A 23,693-nucleotide genomic window follows, 5' to 3' on the forward strand; every position below is an offset into this window, starting at 1 on the left:
GTTCCTCTGTAAATCGGGCTCTCTCTGAACTACAACCTAGAAAACCGTACTCTCCAACAGAAGTAACAGATCGCTTTATGCATTGAAGAAGTCCCTGAGTGTTCACAGTAAAGTGGACGTTCCACTGGCTTCAGACCGCAAATCTTGTCCCCTAAATTTCAGTTGTCTTGTTCAAGGTAGTTATCAGCAAGGGGACAGAGAGAAATACTAGGAATATTTAAATTAGAATTCGTTGTATTTTGATCTCAGCCTAAAATGTCATGTTGTGTGTTGCAGGTAACTTGATGGTGATTCTTGTGGTGACTTTCTCGCATCGTCTGCGTTCCATCACCAATTTCTTCCTAGCGAACCTCGCTGTTGCTGATTTCTGTGTGGGAATCTTCTGCGTGTACCAGAATATCTCGATATATCTCGTATCCAGGTAAGTAAGAGAAATGACCCCTCGTCCACAAGATTACTAATGTGACCAGTGGTAACTTTAAGTAGTAAACATTCCACCCACACTCTCCAAGGGTTACACTGAATTTGCCTTTAATGACCCTCCCTTTTTCATCATCATCATCATCATCATCATCATCATCATCAGTAATCTGTCAAGACGACAGGTCCACAGTCTCTTCCAAAACAAGTCCTCCACTTAATGAGATCTAGAGCTTTCTCCTTCAAATGACAGTATCCTCTTCTCTCCCCAAGGTCATCCAGCATCTTCTTACGTCTTCTTCCTCGTCTTCTTGTCACTTCTATCCGCCCATCTGTCTTTCCTTCGATAACTTCTTTTAGAAGGCAGTTTCTGCGTAAAACAATTCAATTTCAATTAGTCTATCAATCATGCCCTGTAGCACAGTTTCTTCCTTAGCCATTAACACAAGATCATCTGCATATTTCACAGTTTGAATAATTTGCCCTCGTAATTTGAAGTCTCCGAGCCCATCCTGAGCTTCCTTGGTAAGGCATTCGCTGTACAAGTTGAAAAGAATTGGTGATAAACAGCATCCTTGTCGAACTCCTCTTCCAATCCTCCCTTTATGCCAGATGATAAATGTGAGAACAGGAAAATGACAAACATATGCTAGGCAGAATATCCTGCGTCGAAACTGTACCTTCCAAATACAAGTCTACATAACAATGGAAACAACTCTCACACGCATTTAGGAATACAAAATTACTTTGCGTTCTGCTTTTATGCCGTCTACGTCCAACTTCGATTACTAGTCACGGATCGTTTTTCTCTATTGACACTACATGTTTCAGCCTAACCGGCCATCTTGTGATGATCACCGTAAAGCCTCTTTGTTTCTGTCACATGGTTGCCCTGGATTACATCTGGTTACATGGATTAACTACCTGTTTTAACTCTGGCGTCTTTCAGCCACATGTGTTTGTCTTATGGTTTTGTTTGTTTTCTTGGCTGTGGATGTCTTCAGTGTTCTTGCAGGTGCGGCAGTTTTTGTGTTGTGGTCCACTATCACAGTCGTCCGTTGTAGGAGTTCTGCCACAGCAAGAACACTCAAAAAGCCTCAGCAAACAAAACAAACAAAACCATAAGATAAACATGGGCAGCTCAAGGACATAAAAATAGAAACATGTGGTTAACCCACATAACAAGATGTAATCCGAGGCAACAAAGTAAGGATAGCACAGCGGCAGATTCCTCTATCACAACAACCTGTACACCTGATGATGGCCAATTAGGCCGAAATATGTTGCGCCAATTAAGAAAAAGCAAGTGAATAGTAAACAACGTTGCACATAGACGGCATATAGCAAAAAGCATCAGATGTACACAGTGCAACAGGATGCTGCAATGTAATAATGTACAACTACAAAAATACTGCTGGCTTGTTACTTTCTTCTTGTTGGATTCCTGCTTGGCGTACTCTTCGATTTTCACGATGAGATATGTTGCTCAGAAACGTTGGAGGACTTCTATCGGATTACACAGAACATAGCACTCTTCATAGTCACCGCTGTCAGAACCTCATATCCAACTGCATAAAGGCTCCCACACAGACGATATAGCACTCGGGACGAAAGCGGCTGTTTACCGAGTGGGCCGCGCACACAGCCGCGACACCCGATAACCAGCTGGCCATGACTCACACTCAATCAGTATCTTTACGTACGTCAAACGACATGGGTAGCCAAATGGAACAAATAATAGAGTTCGTCAAAGAAAATGCTTTATTGTACGATACTCGTCATCCAATGTACAAGGATTCACGTGCTAAGGATACACAGTGGAAGGAATTGGCTGTTACAATGAACAGAGGCAGCAAGTAGAAAAATCTGCATATATTTATGTAGGGTTAAGTATACAGTAACTGTGGACATTCTTAGTGTAGGCTATGCACCAGTTCCGTTCACTAACACGAATTCCAGGGGCTAGTTGAAGTACGCAACAAACCGCTCTCTAATGGCGTAGCTAACGTTTGCCGCCCTTGGGAGACGTAAAGGCTGGATAGGGAACATTTCTCCTTCCAATGGCTCCACTCGTAGCAGTTCTTCCCTGTACTTTTCATCACAGTTTTTGAGACTTAGAAAATTATGAAGCAAACACGCTGCTGATACAATGTGTTTTATATTTCCTTCTTTCAGTTCTATGGGTCTCAAAAAAATCCTCCACTTCATGGCAAGAATAGGCCTCCGACAATTGGTATATTGTTTAGTGATATCTTCTTGCCCGATGGCTCTCAGGATTTCATCAAACCTGTCAATTTTCATCCTGAAATATATGTAGAACCGTTTTTCGTCCTTCAGGAGTTGAGGTATCAATGTATAAAACTCCCCCAGTTCCTCTCTTGACAAGTTTATATCATGAACCCAAGCGATTCGTCTCTTTCGCCTACAATAGGAACACACATAGCAACCACTTATACGTACTTGATTAGAGACTCGTTATGGAATTGTAAATATTTGTACATATATGTGACATACTGAATATGTGGAGGAAAAGAACTACGCAGATTTAGTGTTCAGTAAAATACTTACCGGGATTCACCTTCGTCTTCATCAGGAGCGACAGCTAAAAGCAAAACTCCTTCCTCCAAAGACGGATCCATGACTATTTACCGCTGCGATACCGAGCGGTCTACCGAGTGCGCTCGGTAGACCGAAATACCGAGGCGATATACCGACTGCGATAATATCGCGTTCCTCGGAGTACCGCGCCAGTGTGCGGACCTCCATTTACCGCAATGTAATTAGATATCGTCCCGTACCGTACCGAGCTGAGTATCGCGTCTGTGTGTGGGAGCCTTAAGGCTCTCTTCACCAAATACGATTAAGTTAGTAAAATCTATGACAATATGTGGAACGGCGTATGTAAAAGCACGAGTATATAAGAAATAAATTCAATTTCTCTTTTGATGGAAGTCTTGGAGGAAAGAAACGAGTTGGGACACCTAGTCATAAACATAAACATAATATTGTGACATGTCTGCTGAAAGCCGGTATATCAGAAACAGGTGGCCGTTACCAGAGAACAGCTCTGTAACAGCTGTTCAGCAAAGGAAGCAGAGGAAGGTGATGGGATCCGTTACTAGGGAGCGGACAGTGGAAACAGAAAGATTCGTGCGTGCCATAGTGAAGTGTAAAGCCCGTGAATTAGCGATACCGCTATAATTAATTGTATAGTTTCGAGTTTCAAGAGTTCAGTAAATCCAATTACTAATCCAACCCTCGTCTCTAGTCACTAAACGCGTGACAATATTAAAATTAACCTTAAAGAGAGAGTGTTTGGGTGTGTGAACTAAATTCAACTGGTTAAAGAAGGGTTCCCTTGACAAGCTCTTATGAACATGCTGATAAATCTTCGAGTTCCGTTAATTAATTAACTTCATGTAGCCGTATGTTCCTTGGGAAGTCAACATTCGCTAAGCAACTAAAGAATTTCCTAACATTTTATAGAAACTGAAAGTTCATTACCGTGTCCACGAGATCCCGCCATTGGTCCTCGTCCTGAGTCGAATCCAGCCGATACCACCCCAATTATAGTTCTCTAAGATCCATCTTGCCGGTCACGGTAGCCGAGCGGTCTAAGGACTGTCTTCGCTCGCTTGGAAACCGGGATCGTGGTTTCGAATCCCACTCAGGGCATGGATGTTTAGTTTGTGTGTGTGTACAGGTAGAGGCCTTGCGACGAGCTGATCACCCGCCCAAGGAGTCCTACCGAATGTGTAAGATCTAGAAAAACCGAAGTGAACGGAGAAGTTCATGGAGGTAGGCCTAGGCCCACTGGGGCTGTAGTGTCAAGGGAAAAAAAATCCATCTTAATACTATACTCCAAAGTACTAAATATTAAAATATCTTTACTAACTCAGCTACTGTGAGCTTCTAAACGAGGATTCTGCTTCAGGGAATTAGTTATTATAGTATGTATATACATCTACTCTACAGCCCTTTGTTGGACCTTGGCCTCTTTCCAGTCGGTAGGACTCCTTGGCCGGGGGATCAGCCCGTCGCAAGGCCGATACCTACACACAGAATAAATGCGCACATACATCGTGCATCAAGTAAGAATCGAACCCACGACCCCAGTGTTTAAGCAGGCTAAGACAGTTCATGCCTTAGACCACGTGGCCACTGTGATGAGCGAAGAACTGTACTCATTTTGAGTGAACGTTGTTACAGATATGGTTACTTCGGCCACAACAAATTGAAAAGGAGGTATAGTATGAATGGCTGTCTTCCTGTGAAAAGGAAATGAAACAAAATGCCCTGAGCTTTTTTTCTTTTTTGTTTCCATACCGCGGTTCGTCAATTCTTTGGCCTTTTCTCCCTCCCCCCCTTCTCAAAGCTCCGATTCCCTGCGGATGTTGTGTGTTTGTTCAGTTAACCGCGGTTTCTTTAGAGAGTGGAAAACGCGGGAGTGTGGCGGTTTCTGCACGTCCCCCCCCCAACAGCTGTTCCCGGATCGTTACATAGTAAATTACTCCGCAGTTTCAATTAATTATGTCCGTCTGTTATTTTTTAACAAGGATTGGCTGAACCTTGTTACATAACAAAACTACAAGCGAAATTTAAATCCTGGATTACATTTTAAGGTGTTTGTCTCGTATTTATTTTGAGTTTTATTTTCAGCCATATTACTTTAGTAGATCATCGTTCAGTTTTATTCTGATGACCATATTCACTCCGCTCATGTAATTTTCCTTATAAAATAAATACCATAAAATTATACCGTTGTGTTGCTGTATAACTTCAGCTTCTGTATGTGGATGAAGACTTCACTGGATCCAAGAGAGATTAAGTAATAGGAGAATGGAGAAAACTACACAATGTTAAGCTTCATACTTTGCACTCTTCAGAGTGATTAAATCAAGGTGGATTAAATAGTAAAAGCATTTAATAGGCGTGAAAGAGATAAGAACATCCGTATAATATTTGTACAAATTTTGAAAATAAGATACCTCTTGGATAACTTAGACCAAGGATGCGCAAACTTTATAGCCGAAAGGGCGGTTTAGAATTTGCAAGTGTTTTGGCGGGCCGGAAAGGGTCAAAATAATATATTTGAGATAGTTTTTAAAAGCCGGAATAGAATTTATTACTGCAAAATCACCTGAGATTATATTCTTAAATAACTGTGGGGGAAAACATGTCACTATATTGCTTGAGAAATTAAAAAAAATGATATATATATATATATATATATATATATATATAATGATATTGCAGGTAAATTTTCACAGTAGCTCCGCTGAGCGAATGCAAACAAATCAAGAATTAAATCAGTTAATCTATTATAAAAATATAATCAATTTTATACGTGCTCAAAAACTCTCATCCGAGACTAAAACTATCCAAGTGAACTTCACGCTAAGGCGAGAGCATTGCCCACAAGTAAGACTGAATAATAACAATATCACAGTCTCCAAGCCTTAAATATCTCGGAATCCATATGGACAGTAGGCTCACTTGGAAAGATCACGTAATCAAAAAACGCAAACAGACTTAAAAACCAAGGAGCTAAACTGGTTAATTGGAAGAAGATCCAACCATCCATAGAAAACAAAGTCCTGCTTTCTAAGACAATAATCAAACCAATCTGGGCTTACGGAATTGAGCTCTGGGGTTGTGCTAGCAAATCAAATATATCAATAATCCAGAGAAGCCCGTCAAAAATACTTCGAATTGTAACAAATGCACCCTGGTATGTAAACAGCCAAACGTTACATACAGATCTAAATATACCATACATCAAAGACGTCATCAGAGAAAAAAGTACCACACACCACAACAAACTAGCAGACCACCCAAACGACATACTACAGCCACTCGTTGAACCGCAGCACAATCGAAGACTCCGAAGATACTGGGCAGTTGACCTAAAAGAAAACTAAGGGGAACCCCCACTGGGGAAGGGACTCATCACGTGATTAAAAAGCATCACAGCTCTTACGCCAGCAAACTAGCTATAGAATTGTAGATTCTGATTGCTTAATAAATAAATAATTAAAAAAAAAGACTCTCATGGCTTGGCCATGTAGAGAGAATGCCAACCAACAGATCAGTTAAAAGCCTGCACTCATGGAAACCATTAAGTAGAAACCCAGTGGGCAGACCGAAAATGCAATGTGGGAAGATTCTTTGTTTTTTTATTCGCTTAGTGGGGGGTGGAGTCCAACGGGGTCCACTAGGCACGGAGGCCACTCATTGGACTATTGTACCTGCCCCGGGTGATTATGATGATGGAGAACTTGGTGGAATGAAGATTGTCGGGGGAAACCGAATTACTCGGAGAATACCCGCCCCAGAGCCACTTTGTCCACCCGGGCCGGCCGGGAAGACAGCGACTAGCCGCTTGAGCTATGGCGCAGCCTGGGGAAGATGTTAAAGCTGACCTGAAGAAGATGAAGGCACCAAGTTGGAGGACAACAGTCCAGGACAGGACCAAGGGGAAAGATGTCGTCGAGAAGACCGAAACTCTACGTGAGTTGTAGCGTCAAAATACGTAGATGTAGAAGAGTTTCGCTGAGTGGACAAAAGTTTTCGCGAAAATGATCCGGCCCGCGGGCCCTAGTTTGTTGAGGATAATATAAAATTGGATCTTAAAGAGATACGGCAGGAGTATATGAACCGGGTTGAACTGGCTTTGGACGTCTGTAGCGAGATATTTTGAACGTTGTAATGACAATTTGGGTTTCGCAACAGGAGAGCAAAGCCTTGAGCAGCCTCGAGATTACTGGTTTCTCAATAAGGGCTCTGCTTCATGGAATTATGTGGTTAGTTGTAACCAACTTTTTACTGTCTCTCCTTTCACCAACGGCATCAGAGATAAGGAAACGGGAGTGGCTAGATCCTCTCTTCTCCCTTTGTAGCACGCATGGTTGTGCATACAATTGAGGGTTTCATCATACTTTTCTTATATAAGATTTGAGGCTTTCAAGTGTGTGAAAATTCGTATCATGTTCCCCTGGGTTATAACACTGTGTGACCTGGTTACCGACTACGCTGGCTCAACCATGTACCCAGATCACAATAGAAAAAAACAATTTCTAATAATTCAACTGAACTAAAACAAATAATTATTTATTTCAGCTAAAATAGTAATAATAGAATTAAATACAGTACCTTCTCGAAACAAAGGACATGGGGGCTGGGGAGACAGGGTGTCCGTTATCGCATATGTTCACTGTAACCGATTGAATGTGTATTCACAGAAGTAGGCCATAGGATACACAGCCAATACACGGAGTATAAAGGTTTTTTTATATTAGGGCTCTTTTTATTGTAAATAGTTTTCTAGCTACAAAATCTTCTCAGAACTTTAACATCTCTAAGAATTCACGATAGTACACAGCCAGATTTTGTCAGTTATAACGAGGATTTGTTTTATTTGTACTGCTTTCAGAGATTGAGCTCAGTTAACAAAATTGTGGTCTCCATTTCGGGCCCACGTCTTCCGATAATTCCACGAAGGTTGTGCATTCTTTCATGTTTACTCCACTGTCACAGACCAATTTTGGGGAGGCTGAGATATAGATCAGAACCTGAAGCATTATGATCCTAAAAATGGACTTCATGCTAGCTTCACATCCACTTTCTCTAATAGCCATTTTAGTACGATCCTCCCATATCACAGACCCAATTCAGATCTACCGATCACAGTGGCCACTCGGAAGGCATGAACTGCCTTCGCTCGCTCGAGCACTGGGATCATTGGTTCGAATCCCACTCCAGGCATGGACGTTTGTGTGCGTTTATTTTGTAGAGGCCTCGTGACAGGCTGATTCCACGTCCTACCGACTGTGTACAGGATCAAGAAACTGAAAAAGTGACCAAGGTCTACAAGGGCTGTAGAGTCACTGATAGGTAGGTAGGTAAGTAGATAGATAGACAGACGGCCGCGCCATAGCTAAAGCGGTTAGTCGCTGGCTTCCCACCGCGCCGTCCCAGGTTCGATCCCGGGTCTGGTGAAGTTGGACTTGTGGTGGACAAAGTGGCGCTGGGGCAGGTTTTCTCCGAGTACTTCGGTTTCCCCTGCCAATCTTCATTCCACCAATTGCTCCACAATCACCCTCACGTATCATCTTGGGCTGGTACAATAGGCCAGAAGTGGCCCACCCCACTAGCAATAAAAAATAGATAGATAGATAGATAGATAGATAGATAGGTGGGTAGGTAGATGGGTAGGTGGGTAGAGAGATAGATAGATACGCCTAATTTAAGTGAATAACATTCTTCATCATGAAGTGAACTCAGATTTCGGCAGAGGATAAGATCACCAGTCGAATTATCAGGACACGCACCGTTACCTGCCCCGAATACACATTTGTTTCAGCCAAATAAAATATTCCCTGCTCCTGATATGATACCAATATAGGCTGTGTGAAAGCTCAAGATATCCTTGCCTGGGATATGGGAGTGCGGTTTCAATGGGGCAGACAGAAGGAAGGGGGCATAGATGTTTCATGTGCACTCATATCTCATTTGTTTCCTGGCAAGCTTTGCATATCCTATCCGATATTTGATGTTAGAAGTGGAGTCTCTAGGGGAAAAGGACGGCTTACCGTGTGGCGCCTGAATATCCATGGTATTTCAACAAAAGAAACATTCTCAAAACCACTTTAAGGGTGCTGGGTGGGTGGAATACGAGCCACTTTGATTCTGGGGACTCGTGAGTATAAATTAAAATTGAGCCCGATGCATTAGTTCTAATAATGACATTTCTGTCAAGTTAATTCTTCTGAAAGGAAAGTTTACAACAAAGCAGAGAGAACATGTCACGCTCCCGAAATGTAGGTTGGAAACATGGCCATAAATATTAAATTTTGATGAGGTATTAGGAATTAATTTAGGGAGTTTATGCGAGCTGCTAGCGCGTTAACTATATGGCGTCGAGTGATAGGATCGGTGGATTGGAAAGAACCATGATCTATCTGTAAGTACCTCTCCTTTCCTGGCGCTACAATCCTGTTTATGAAAACGGTAGCATTGTTGGTTGAGGCACTATGCTACAAGCCGGAAGGTCGCGGGTTCAATTCCCGATGTCATAGGATTTTTCAATTAACTTTATCCTTCCATCCGCATTATGATCCTGGGTTCGACTCTGCCTCTGATAGAAATGAATACCAGAAATCTTCCTGGACGGTAAATGGTGGCCAGCGGGTAAGGATGACCTCACCGCCATCTATGAGTCGATTGTCTAGAAAATGAGTGAACCTCGACGTCTCACAACCCTATGGGCCTGGACGGCCTGTTACACGGATAGCTTTATAACCCCATGTATGGTTCTTGACCTTCTCCATAGGCTCTGGAAATTTCGCAACAGTAGATTAATCCAGGATGGGGTAGTTAGCCCCACGCCCAACATCCAACATAAAGTACCAGGGACTTCACTTCGTCTGGCCCCTACCATCTGACCTGACTGGAATGTGTGGCCCTACCACGAGCTTTCGCTCCCACTAGCATAGTTCTCCGGATCATTAAGGCGCTCAAACTTCCTCTGCATGATAAGGCGGTAGTCATCGAGGAGTTTAAATACTATCCCGACATTTCCTTGCAGGGACTGAGGAAAACCAAGAAGAAAATCGTAATAAATGTAAAGTCCGAAACATCGATTTGAACCCGAAATACCGAGTATGAGTACCACCCACTGATCGCAACTGTCGATGGCAGACAATATTGTACGGTTTTTATGAAATCAACATATTTAAACATTAATATGGGGGCACGCGGTAGTGTAGTTGGTTGAGGCACCATGTTACAAGCCGGGAGGTCGCGGGTTCGAGTCCCGATGAGGTGGAATTTTTCAATTGACCTAATCCTTCCAGCCTCACTATGGACCTGGTGTCGACTCGGCCTCTAACAGAAATGAGTACCAGGAATCTTCCTGGGGGCAAAGGGCGGCCTGCGCGTAAGGCTGACAACCTCACCGCCATCTGCAACGTCTCACAACCCTATGGCCCTCCATGGCCTGTTACAGGGATAGCTTTATCTTTACGCATTAATATATGTAGCGCGAATTGCATAAAACGGGCCTTAATTTGGGGCCAAAGATGCTTAACAAAGAGTTCGTACGTAATTTACATTACACGAAAATAAGTTACTGCTATTGGCTCAGGCAAAATTTTAGAGAATTTCATCACTGCACACGAATTATAATTTGCAGCAAGACGATTACAATTTTCTCAGAACTAGGAGAAGATTTATTTTGCTCCACCTCATTCTCACTTCCACTCAGAACTCACTGTCAGAAAAGTTAAATTAACTTTACACTGGACAGAGTAATTATCAGATTCGTTGTTTCAGAGGATTCATCCCTCTAAATTAGGGCGGTAAAACCTTTCGCCTCTTGTAACATTGAGAGACTTTCTCATTTCGCTAACATCTGTTACGCGAAGCCCCAGGATTTTATATATGGATTTCCACCCATACTGCGTCACCACAATCTTTATGGTGACAACTGTGAGGACATCAAATCTTACATTAAAGCCCATCCGTTTTGTTCAAATAATGTATTTAGTTCTATGAGTTTCGTATGAGTCTGAAAATAAACAGTAATTATTAGCATACTGTCACGTATATTTTCGCTTAGTGGGGGGGGGGTGGAGTCCAGCTGGGTCCATTCGATGCGGCGGCCACTGATTGGCCTATTGTAACTGCCCCGGATGATTACGATGATGGAGAATTTTGTGGAATGAAGATTGGCAGGGGAAACCGAAGTACTCGGAGAAAACCCGCCCCAGCGCCACTTTGTCCACCACAAATCACTTGACCAGACCTAGGATGGAACCCGGGCCGCCGCGGTGGGAAGCTAGCTACTAACTGCTTGAGCTATGGCGGGGCCCCGGTCATGTATATTGTCGTAGCCACTTCTGACACCAAAACGTCACGTGTCCGGGGTTCCGTGACTAAAAATAACGGGTTCTGGGTTGGATTATTGGATTTTTTGACACATTTTTTTACAATCACTCGAAATCACAGTCATTCAATAACTAACAATCAATCTACTGCAGAGGACTACCTCCCGTCTCAGTTCTCTTACAACTACGGAACTGAAATGAACTGAACGTTCTCACGTGACCACTCTTTATGACGTGGGGAACCCCCGAATAGAGATTATCACCTCCAGAAGTTCCCTCTATCACAGTGTGCCTATTCGTTGTTGCGGAAATATGTCTAGCGAGCCGTTCTCGCGTAATGGACGTCTCTGCGGTGCTTCTCGGACTGCACGCTTCAGGCGTTCTGGCGTCATGTCACAATACTTCCCTTGTTTTGAAAAAATAAAAGTAGGCTAATGAGATCACCATACTGTGTCTACTTATCCCCCCTTTAAACGTTGAATGAGTGAACCAATCTTCATGAAATCTGATATTTATATCATGGCACCTGAACCTACCTGAACGGCATACTTCATAAAACCATTCCATCCGTCTGTGTGTCTACATATGTATCCCCTTACCATTTCTACGCAACGGCTCGGTAAAAACGTTACCGCGGCAAAAAATATACATGCAACAATAAAAGAACTGTTGGACGTGTCGTTCGGTTCGTCTCGTTTTTTTTCAAAACTTCCTGTTTCCATAAATAACATTAACTGATTGGATTTTTGTAATTGAGATGAAATGTGTTTTTATGAGATATGGATTTAAATTTTGTTTTATTTAGATGAATTCCATTCTTCCGCGGATTAAATTAATGCGAAACACATGCCAAAGATTCTTATATTTTAGCAAGACTTATATATGGAATGTAATTCGTGGGTTTGTCGATAGTGCTCTGGCGCTCATCTGGGATATCCCGCGCTCGTCTTTTCAGAACGAAGCCGAGTAACCTTAGATTAACAACAGACACGACCATTTTCCTCCACAACCTTCCAATTAAAAGAAATCGCCATTCCATTCTGCCCTACAGTAACAGGAGTAACTTCTAAATAATCCAACAGACGCAGAGAAGACGTAGGCCAGACACTGATATTTGTGGCTCCGGAGCGCACAATCCAGGTTCAATTCCGGCCATTGGCAAAGAGATCCTTCTCGTCATTTAGAGCACACTCTTACATCATTTTTCAGAATACAATTTAATATTATCCATTTATATGCCTGGGTCTTCTAGGTGGTAAGTTCGAGCCAAGATTTCGAATAAAACATTATGAATTTATTTTCCCCGTACGTGCTATACTCGTATGTCTTGTCCGACTCTTATTTTAATTGGCTTCATCAGGCCCAGGATAGTATCCAAAGAGACAATGTTTCCTACACACAGCAATTCTTTAGGGCTCCATAGACGGAATTAGCCGGTCACGGTAGCCGAGCGGTCTAAGGCATGTACTGTCTTCGCTCTCTCGGAAGCTGGGATCGTGGGTTCGATCTGTTTCCTGTGAGGTACGAAGTGAATTCTTATATATTATTTTTATACACTGCCGGTCACGGTAGCCGAGGGGTCTGAGGCATGTACTGTCTTCGCTCGCTCGGGAAGCCGGGATCGTGGGTTCGAATCCGACACAAAACATGGATGTTTGATATGTGTATGTTTATTCTGCGTTTGTGTTGTCCTGTGTTTTGGTAATGGCCTTGTGACGAGCTGATCACCCGTCCAAGGAGTCCTACCGTCTGTAAAATGACCAAGAAACTGAAAATTAAATGTCAGGGCCCAAGAGGTTTGTAGAGCCATTGAAAAAAAAACTGAATTTATTTAACAGTTGAATGACTGCTAGATTCTGAAATACACTTTCATGTAGCTGATTATAAAACGCAGTGAAATGATCTACGAACCTGTACCACTTCTACAAGGCAGCCCATATATACCGTGATAAATGGGCATTCTCATTTCACAGTTATATCACATCACTGTGACCCGTTCGTTGCTTGTGGGATCGGATATGCCATAAATAATGACCTTCCATAAGTCATTACGTGATCTATTAACTAGTGATTATTACCTTAGCCTGAACCATAACTGCCAAACATCCTTCATGAAGGTTTTGTAGGCAGAAGCATAATATCTCGCTCAGCCAACTCCAGCCTTTTATAAAGACCCTCATAAAATACATAGACATATACTTTGATAAAGAAGTAGGTCAATATATGGAATACTACTTTGATTAATGAATATAGTGTTGTGGTCTATGGTTATAAAAACGTTTTTACAGCACTGTCACAGACCCAAATTGGATAAGTTTCATATTATTTGTTACATAACTTGCATTATATCTTGCTAAGTTCTTTTACATGAAAACTTTAATAATAAAAACATAGCGTGATCATTAACAATATTCTGTTTTAATAATATTTAAAAAGAAAGAATTTGATGACAAAATAAGAGTCACGAAATGTATGCATAGCGTCTTTGGTCTGTTTTATTCAATTATCTAGGACCAATTGAGATTGGCAGGAAAAGTATACTGGGCATTAAAATCATGTTTCATATCTCTCTGTTTCTTTTCAGAGATACTTCTTTTTGATCAGATAAATATCCCCCAATATAGAGCTTCTAGAATATCCATTCAAGGGTTCTCGAGTTGTTTTCCTATCAGGAGACAGGTTGACAGGCAGAAATGGAGACCTAATAGAAGTTTCTTTTAACGCGTCAAAATTATATGGTGAAAATAACAGGTGACAGAACAAACTGATAATATGTCGACTGCAAATTATCTCATTTCTCTCTCATCGCGAACCAGTGTGTTCAGACATGTTGGATTTTATAAATATAACTTGCGACCTGATTTCTAGTAAACAGTCACAAAATGTCATGTGGTTTAAGGTCATAAAAAACGAAAATGAATTTATTCGGTTTTTAAATGTACGAAATTTATGAGACAAAATCTGGAGTTTCCGAACTTTTCTCGATAAATGATCACTTTCCTAGTCAATAGCGCAACAGTCAGTAGCTAAATCTTTAAACAAGGAATAACGGTCAAATTAATTAATTAATTACTTAAATGTTACTCTCATATTTCTATAAAACTGGCAGTAACGATTCGAGTCCCATCCAGAGATACTTGCACATCGCCCTAATATCTGTGGCCACCGTACATATTTGCAAGATTAAATTTTAAGTTTCATAAATTATGTAGGTTCTGAAGTTCTGAGGTTCTGAGAGCGGCCGTGATGAAGAATTATATCTTCTAGCACATGACACCATGTGGTCTGTTGAAATTCAAGCGAAGTTTCGGAGGAATATGTCACCTACATCTTCAGGTTAGAAGGATAAGCTGAGGCCGCGACATAGCTCAAGCGGTTAGTCGCTGGCTTTCCATCGCGGCGGCTCGGGTTCGATCCCGGGGTCTGGTCAAGTGGGATTTGTGGTGAACAAAGTGGCACTGGGGCGGGGTTTCTCCGAGTACTTCGGTTTCCCCTGTCAATCTTCATTCCACCAAGTTCTCCATCATCATAATCACCCGGGGCAGGCTACAATAGGCCAATCAGTGGCCGCCGTGACGAGTGGACCCAGTTGGACTCCACCCCCCAATAAGCGAATTTAATTTTTTTAGAAGGATAAGCTAAGCAATAAATCAGCATGAAGCAGGTAGCAATAAGAGCTCAGATAGAGACCACATGTCGCCTTCGAAACGTCGACTGACTTCCAACGGACAACACAGCTTATATCGCAGATAATATAGAATGCCTTTGAGTGCTAAGTAGCTTCCTTACAGGAGAGCTACTTCCTTCCCTATAGAAAAGAGGTAACAAAGAAATTGCGTACTGTATTGTACTGAAAAAATAAAATGCTAATTAATTCATTCCACGGAGACTTGTTCTTGAGAAACACAGTCAACCCAAAGGTTTATTAAGGGAACCAAGTCAATCAGTTTCCAATCTCACACCTTATTTTTTCAGGTCCATTTTAATATTGTCCTCCCAGTTATTCCCACTTGCCTATAGAACTATACGTTTCTCAATATTCTATTTAAACTTCTTGCTGCGTTTCTATAACATTCCCATAGAATATTTATATCACAGTTCCGGCAACAATGAAACCACTTTATTCCTTAGGATTTTCACTTTTTACATGTTTCGGCCCCAACCGGCCATCATCAGGTACATCAATCCGCCAAAACTGTTACCTGCACTGAATAGAAGTACCTGATGATAGCCGCTTGGGCCCGAAACATGTAAAAAGTGAAAATCCTAAGGAATAAAGTGGTTTCATTGTTGACGGAGCTGTAATATAAATATTCTGTGGGAATGCTATGCGTTTCTCATGTGTTACAGCTGGATGCTTGGGGACACGCTGTGCAAGATGTACCAGTTCGTGCACAGTCTCAGTTACACAGCCTCCATCTTCATCCTTGTAGTGATCTGCACAGAGCGCTACTTCGCCATCATCCACCCAATCACGTGCAAGCAGATCCTGACACCCAGGAGACTCGTGGTACGTTTTCACCTGAGCTACATAGCCTGACGAAACAACAGTCCGGGAATGACGACTTGTATTAATATAAAGAGGGATCGACTAATCTTAATTTGCCGAAGCCTGAATTTAGCCTAAAAATAATATTTTTCTTAAATTCGCTTAGTGGGAGGTGGAGTCCAACTGGGTCCACTCGGCACGGCGGCCACTGATTGGCCTATTGTAGCCTGCCCCGGGTGATTATGATGATGAGGAATTTGGTGGAATGAAGATTGGCAGAGGAAACCGAAGTACTAGGATAAAACCCGCCCCAGCGCCACTTTGTCCACCACAAATCCCACTTGACCAGACCCGGGATCGAACCCGGGCCGCCGCGGTGGGAATCCAGCGTCTAACCGCTTGAGCTATGGCACGACCTAAAATTAATACTTAGTAGAGCGACTAGGCTACGGCTGGAAGATCGGAGTTCGACTCCCGGTAGGAGCAAGGGATTCATCTTCGTAGGGTCCATATCAACTGATTCCCGTCTAGACTACTATCCAATGGGTATCGGAGGCTCTTTACCTGGGGATAAATCAGCCGGGGCGTGAAGCTGACTACTCACATTCGTCTAGTGCCGAGAGCAAAAATGCTGGAGCTATACCTCCACTAATCTATATGCTATAGTGCTTAACTGCACAATTAAACACAGGGATATCTTTACCTTGCACCATAAAAGTAACCACATCGCTTCTGTATTACAAGACCAGACTGTTAATTATATTTAGGGAAATAATGACGTTTATTTCTGAGAAGCATACAAAACATATATATATATATATGAGAAGCATACAAAACATATATATATATATATCTTCATCTACATTTCATTTTGGGCCGCACCATAGCTCAAGCGGTTAGTCGCTGGCTTCCCACCGCGGCGGTCCGGGTTCGATCTCAGGTCAGGTCATGAGGGACTTGTGGTGGACAAAGTGGCGCTATGGCAGGTTTTCTCCGAGTACTTCGGTTTCCCCTGCCAATCTTCATTCCACAAATTGCTCCACAATCACCCTCACCTATCATCTGGGGCTGGTACAATAGGCCAGAAGTGGCCGCAGTACAAGAGACTTACTCCCACCCCACTAGCAATAAAAAAAATACATTTCGTTTTAGGCCCCTTGATCTGTTCCCCATCTGAATTTGTCTACAACTCTGGATCTTATATAGTTGGTAGGACTCCTGTCCTCCTACACAGGACCAAACAAATACAGAAGAAAGGCGGACAGACATCCATGCCTCGAGTAGGAATCGAACCCACGATCCCAGTGTTTGAGCGGGAAAACAATTTCATGCCTTACACCGCGCGGCCACTGTCTTCGGCACAAATATTTCTTATGCGTAAATTAAACTTTATTAATTTTTTAAACATTGCACCAATTTACAAGAACTGCGACAAAACTGAATGCAGTAACTATCGCGGAATATCAATGCTATCAACTTCATACAAAACTGTATCCAATATTCTTCTCTCAAGGTTAAATCCGTATGCAGATGAAATTATTGGGGATCATCAGTGTGGGTTTCGAGGTAACTGATTAACTACAGATCAGATCTTTGCATTCGTCAGATACTGCAGAAAAAATGGGAGTACAATGAGACAGTAGATCAGCTTTTCGTAGACTTCAAGAAAGCCTATGCTTCAGTTAGGAGGGAAGTATTGTACAATATTCTGATAAGAGTTTGGGATACCCATAAAACTAGTTAGGCTGATAAAAATGTGTATAAACGAAACGTATAGTAAAGTCCGTACAGATAAACGTTTGTCTGATAATGTTCCTGTCCGAAATTGTCTAAAACAAGGAGATGCTTTAGCGCCACTGCTTTTCAAATTTGCCTTAGATTATGTCATTAAGAAGAATCAGGAAAACCAGGTGGGACTGAAATTAAACGGGCCACATCAGCTGTTGTCTATGACGATGATGATGTGAATCTACTGGGTGATAATGTAGATACCATAAAGAACTGATGCAAGTAAGGAGGTTGGTCTAGAAGTACACACTGTCTCGTCACCGGAATGCAGAAAAGATAGGAAACAGATCGTTGAAAATGTTGTAATGTTCCAAATTTTTGGGAACGACTGAGGGTGTTTGAGAACAGGGTGTTGAGGAGAATATTTGGACCGAAGAGAGATGAAGTGACAGGAGGTTGGGGAAAACTGCGTAATGAGGAGCTTCATAACTTGTACCCTTCTCCAAGTATAGTTAGAATGATCGAGTCAAGGAGGATGAGATGAGCAGGGAATGTAGCATGAATGGGGGCGAAAAGGAATGTATATAGGATACTGGTGGGAGAGACAGAAGGAAAGATACCACTAAGAAGACCAAGATGTATGTGGGTGGATAATATTAAAATGAATCTTAGATAGGGTGGGGTTGTGTGTTGACGTAATTTTGGGGGGAGGGATTTGCTAGACCGTTAGTGAACGAGTAGGAGGTTTCGTGACCTTGACCTGAGTGTCATTTTACAGCTTTGTAACAAACTCTGAAATCTGTGTGAATGGGACTGTTTCAGATGGTGATGGTTGTGGTATGGGTAGCCAGTGCTCTATACTCCTTCCCTCGTTTTATCTGGGTGGGGACTGTCACCACAAACTTGTCGAATGGCATGACGGAGACAATTTGCATCACTCAGCGCCGGAAGTACGACTCGAAGCTGTTCGACATTATCAACTTCTCCGTGCTGTATGTGGCGCCACTCGCCGTCATGATGGTGCTGTACTCCCTCATCGCCGTCACGCTGTGGCACAGCAGCTGGGGACTAGAGCGGCACTACCTGACTAACGGAACCTCGTCCCCACTCAGTCAGACGTGAGTATCAGGTACAGCATCTCGTAAATTAAACTGTTTCCTGTTCTGACCTACACTTCCACTGGATCTCCCTGTCACCCAACTTGTACCACGAGATGCTGGACAGAATGTGGTACCCTTTTCTTCTTCAAAACTCCGTGGTCAGAGTTCCTGGCTACAGATCCAGAAGTCCCGGGTTCGATTCCAGGGGCTATCAGATTTTGAGAGAAGTATTGGGTCTAGAACGGGTTCCACTCAGTCTCGTGATGATAATTGAGGAGCTATTTCAAGGAAGTAGGGGCTCCGATCTAGAAAACCGAAATTAACGGCCGTGGGGTTTCGTTGTGCTGGCCACGCGACACCCTCTATCCGATAAAGTTGTCACTAACTTCCCCAACAAGCGGCGGTCGCTCGGTCGGTATAGTTCGCTTGCGGACTAAAAGCCACGATTTTTTTCTTCTTCAAACAGCAGTATTGGTATGGCACAAAACTATGTAGTGTTAGCAATGTGTAAGAAGTGTATGATGAACGAAATTACTAGAAATTTTGGAAGAATATAATGATACCAAGATATTCTTTGGGGGGGGGGCTACTTTACTTCTTTTACCTCCTTACGCCAACCAATCCACTTCCAAGTATATAAACTGTATGTTTTCCCCTGTTTTATAAAAAACAAAAAATGATGTCAAAATATGAAATAGAAATCTAGGCTAATACTTGTCATTCATGATATTCAACACAGCTCCTCTGCTGTTGCGTCACAGCGGGGAAGTGTTTACTGGCCTGTTGCCCCTAGCAGCAGCGGCCCCTATGCTGTTACGTCACTATGGGGAAGGGTGTCTGGCAACGCGTGCGTTATCGCGCCGCGCTGAGTCTACGATTCCCAACATTATGTATTTCCCCAGTTAAAAAAAAAATGATGCCAAAATATGAAATAGAAATCTAGGCTAATACTTGTCATTCATGAAATTCATCACAGCTCCTCAACACAAGGAAGACTTTAATAATTTATTGTCATGTTTAGTTCCAGAGGTGATGGACCCTCACTGAAGATAAGGTTCCAAAAGCGTCCAGTGTCAGGGAGTCAGGTCACAATTAACCGAATTAGCAGTGCTTGTGGGGGAAGCGGTTCCGCTGTCTTCCGCAGCAAATCTTCGCCTGGATCATCCCTGATCTCAGAATCATACCACACGTCTTCCTCACAGAAAGTTCTGAGAGCACGGCGTGGCGTCATAAGAATGCTTATAGTCGTCGTTCTGACCTTCGCAATCTGCAACCTGCCATACCACGCCCGCAAGATGTGGCAGTACTGGTCTCATGATTACGATGGAGGTAGCACTTTCTCCTCCCTCTTCACACCTCTTACATTTCTTGTCGCTTATTTCAATTCTGGAATCAATCCTCTTTTATACGCCTTCATGTCACGTAATTTCCGTAAAGGGATGAGGGAGCTTCTGTGTTGCTCTATTCGTGGCGGAGGCAGGGGTAGAGGGAGTCAGCGTCATCAGACCTCATCTCTGATGAGACGAAGCTCCACTCGAACCACCACCAAGGCTCTCAGCGTTACAGCGAACCCCGACAGCTGACTAGAGAAATGTTCGTTGCGGCGATCCAGGACTGTAAACCGCTCAGCCAAGTCGAGGATTTCCGTTAGAAGAAGAAACTCACTACAGAATAATCCTTACGCGTTGAACGAGATGCAGAACATAGACACGAGACCAGACCCATTTGTGACTCGCTCCAGTAGCACGGCTACCGTCATTTCTGTCGTTCCTGAACGCTGTTCGTACAAACCAAGGACAAACATCCAGGAAGACAACGAAACCGCTTTGTGACACAAAGCTGATGACATGGTGAAGACATCTTTGTTTCTACGTTGAGCGCACTTTTCTTTATGGCGGAAAATTATATTTCTCGTGAAACAATGCGAGAGAATTAACGTGGGAATTATACTTCCCAATAACCTATGCGAACACTTGACATGAAAAGCATGCTCCGGTTTGAATATAAGAAAGCAGAAATATTTCGGTACCTGGTACAACAAACACAGTTCAAAATTGAGGAAAGTTAAGTAAGAGAATTCACAATATACACAAAAGGAGTAAACCTTGATGTTCTTGTGGTGATGACTATTACAATTGCAGTTTTCATGGATATGACTCTGTGTTGTTCGGTAGATAGTTATAAGCGTTTAGAAGGAAACTTCTGCCTCCATTTTCGGGGTAAAAATGTGATTAATTTTCATCGTCATCTGCTCCTTAATACTGTAATGACGGCATGACAGCCGTGTTGGGTGTGTACTTTTACTAGTGCTAAAACTAAATATATGCCCAAAATTTACAAAACTTGGAGAAATACAGAAAACTGGAATTACATCTTCGCTGAAACAAATGAAGAAGTAATTTAAGTAATCAGGTTATTTCTCTATCATTCAAATACGAATACAAATTTGTGAGATAGAACAGTGTGTAAAGTAATATCTTCTGGAATATGACGCCGTGAAATCCGCTGAAATTTAATCGACATTTCGGAGGAATATGTCGCCTCCATCTTCAGGGTTAAAACTACTTCCTACCTGCTTCACTCTGGTTTCTTTTTTGGTTTACTCTTCAATCCCGAAGATGAAGTCGCAATTTTTCTCCGAGACTACACTACGTTAAATCCCAGAAGACAGAAATCTTCCTATCCACCGCTGTGAGAACCTCAAACATACATGGAACATTAAGTGTACATAACTTGCCTGTTCCTAAACGTGAAGCAACAAACTCAGCCGTTGCAAGGAATCACCCGAGAGGGAGCAACCAGACACAAATTGGCATGGAATATTGGCTGGTTTCTTCTGAATGCAGGAGAAGGATTATCCGCAACTAACCCGGAATCTTTTAACGAATAAGGCGGTCCGTGTTGAAACGTGTCGAGGAGTACATGGAATCTCATGGAGAACATTTTCAGCGTTTACTATTAATGTACTCCTTCAGCTGTAACCCACAAACGAAATGTTTCCGGACACATGTTGATATGGACATTTTTTGTTTTGGTGCGTGGAGCTCGTGCCCAAAATTTGTCCGCGCGTTTCAGTTACACCCTGTACATTTCACAACAGAAATGAAGTAGGCAACAGCAGCAAGGAACGAAACTTACTAAGAGATTTCTCTAGATAGAATATTCACAGATTTATTTTCTAGTCAAGGATATGATCTCAGAATGAAAGCTGTCGCTTGCAGATGTACTACAGGGAACTAATGGTTGCCGCTCACGTGTCTAACATGCTGAGATGGTGTTCAATATCTGTGGCTGTATACATCTATAGGGGTTGAAAGAATCGTGATTCCGGGAGGTTGCAGTTGTCACGTGATGACAGCTTCACCCTATTAAAGCAGATTGAAATGGGAAACCTCTCACAGATTGCAGAGACTGGAAATTAAATAAGTTTTAATTTGTGCATGTTTCATACCATTAGACCGGCTCTGTGATCTAATACTCAGAGTTCCAGCCTACAGATCCAGACGTCCCGGGTTCGATTCCCGACGCTACCAGATTTTCAGAAAAGTAGTGGGTCTGGAACGGGGTCCAGTCAGCCTCGTGAGGATAATTGAGGAGCTATTTGAAGGAAATAGCGGCTCCGGTCTAGAAAACCGAGATTAACGGCCGTGGGGATCCGTTGCTCTGAACACGCGAGACCCTCTATCCGCTAAAGTTGGCACTAACTTCGCCGACAAGCGGCGGTCGTTCGGTCGGTATAGTTCGCTTGCGGACTACAGACCACGGAGTTTTTTTTTTTTTGTTTGATATAATTTCTCAAGTAAGCTGCATGCCTGGTACTCAGCTGTCTAGCCGAGACCTCCCGATCACGAGGATACAACCACTGCTGCTAGAGAATGCAGGGTGATTCTTGAGAGAGGGAAGGCAGAATATGATTTTCTGAATGAACACTGTACTGTATGATTTAGGAAAATAAATTTGGTTGTGTTGAGAGCAATGGGGCTTAGTTTCGACGAATTTCGGTTGCGAAGGCTGCATGAGAATCAAGCAGTAATGAATGTTTTGTAGCCAGCTTTAAATATTTTGTTCCAAACTCACAGAAAACACCGATGAATTTGGTTGTCACTCCCAGCAGCACAGTAACCACTAGCCAGCTGAATAACGAGTAGTAACAGAACCACAAAAGGTGTCCAGCTTTGAGGGAGCGCGTTTCATTGTGTTTGTCGCTTGCTCCAGTTATTTCATGTTCCGATTATTTTTCAACCTTGAAGATGGAGGCGATGTATTCCTCCGAAATGTCGGTTAACACTCTGTGGACTACATGGCGTTACATCCCAGAAAACAGAGCTCTTCAAACTGTGTGTCAATATCAAGCTATCGCCATAAGCTTGCTGATTAATGAAGGCCCACCTCCCTGCCATCTGTGAGCGGCAAGTGGAAACAAGACGACGACGATAACCAGGCGAGAGTAACGTTATCAGCAAGCTCGGACCCCCTTCCCCTCCGTTACCCCGTCATTCCCACACATTGATTAATAATATATGAAACAAAATTTCAGTTTGCGTATTACTTCAAGTCTTTCAAATTTTCAAATGATATTCTTAATTTACTGTCAGTTTCGACTAATACCCAGAATTTTCGAATGCATGGAAATTCTTTATGCAGAACTACTATTATGTTAATTTTATTACAGTTTTAATATAGTTATTATTATTTAACTGCAAATTGGTTTTCACCCGGTGGCAGTGGTACTACAACAAGAGAACAGACAAACAAAACACAGCACACAAAAACTAGTAGAAAATTAACATAATGTTTATTCCCAGATATTTACAACTGCTCGCTTCAGGAATTGCCGTGTCCCCTAACGAACAAATTTGCGGTTCCGTCACTTGGGCCCTCGTGAAACAAACTGCCTTACTTTTAGATGGATTAATTATCAATATATAATACATAAGATGATTAATTATCATCGCATTTTCAGCCGCTCATTCCCGAAATCTGTTCAGATCTGTCTCCAACCTTTTCGTATCTTTATTAGCTGTCATTTTCCTATATACGAGGGAAGCCAGCCCCTAACCTCTTGAGCTA

At 42.5% G+C, this 23,693-nt stretch overlaps 1 protein-coding gene across 1 annotated transcript; it reads left to right on the plus strand.

The window, feature by feature from the left end:
• Window positions 1-260: 260 nt before the first annotated feature.
• On the plus strand, window positions 261-21,169 carry LOC111864171 (trissin receptor). Its single transcript, XM_023851235.2, has 4 exons — window positions 261-421; window positions 15,657-15,816; window positions 18,346-18,641; window positions 19,645-21,169. The coding sequence occupies exons 1-4, from the start codon at window positions 261-263 to the stop codon at window positions 20,204-20,206; spliced, it is 1,179 nt and encodes a 392-aa protein (XP_023707003.1). The 3' UTR covers window positions 20,207-21,169.
• Window positions 21,170-23,693: the final 2,524 nt, after the last annotated feature.

This window comes from Cryptotermes secundus, unplaced genomic scaffold (assembly GCF_002891405.2).
Source record: "Cryptotermes secundus unplaced genomic scaffold, Csec_1.0 scaffold1927, whole genome shotgun sequence".
NCBI classification, from domain to species: domain Eukaryota; kingdom Metazoa; phylum Arthropoda; class Insecta; order Blattodea; family Kalotermitidae; genus Cryptotermes; species Cryptotermes secundus.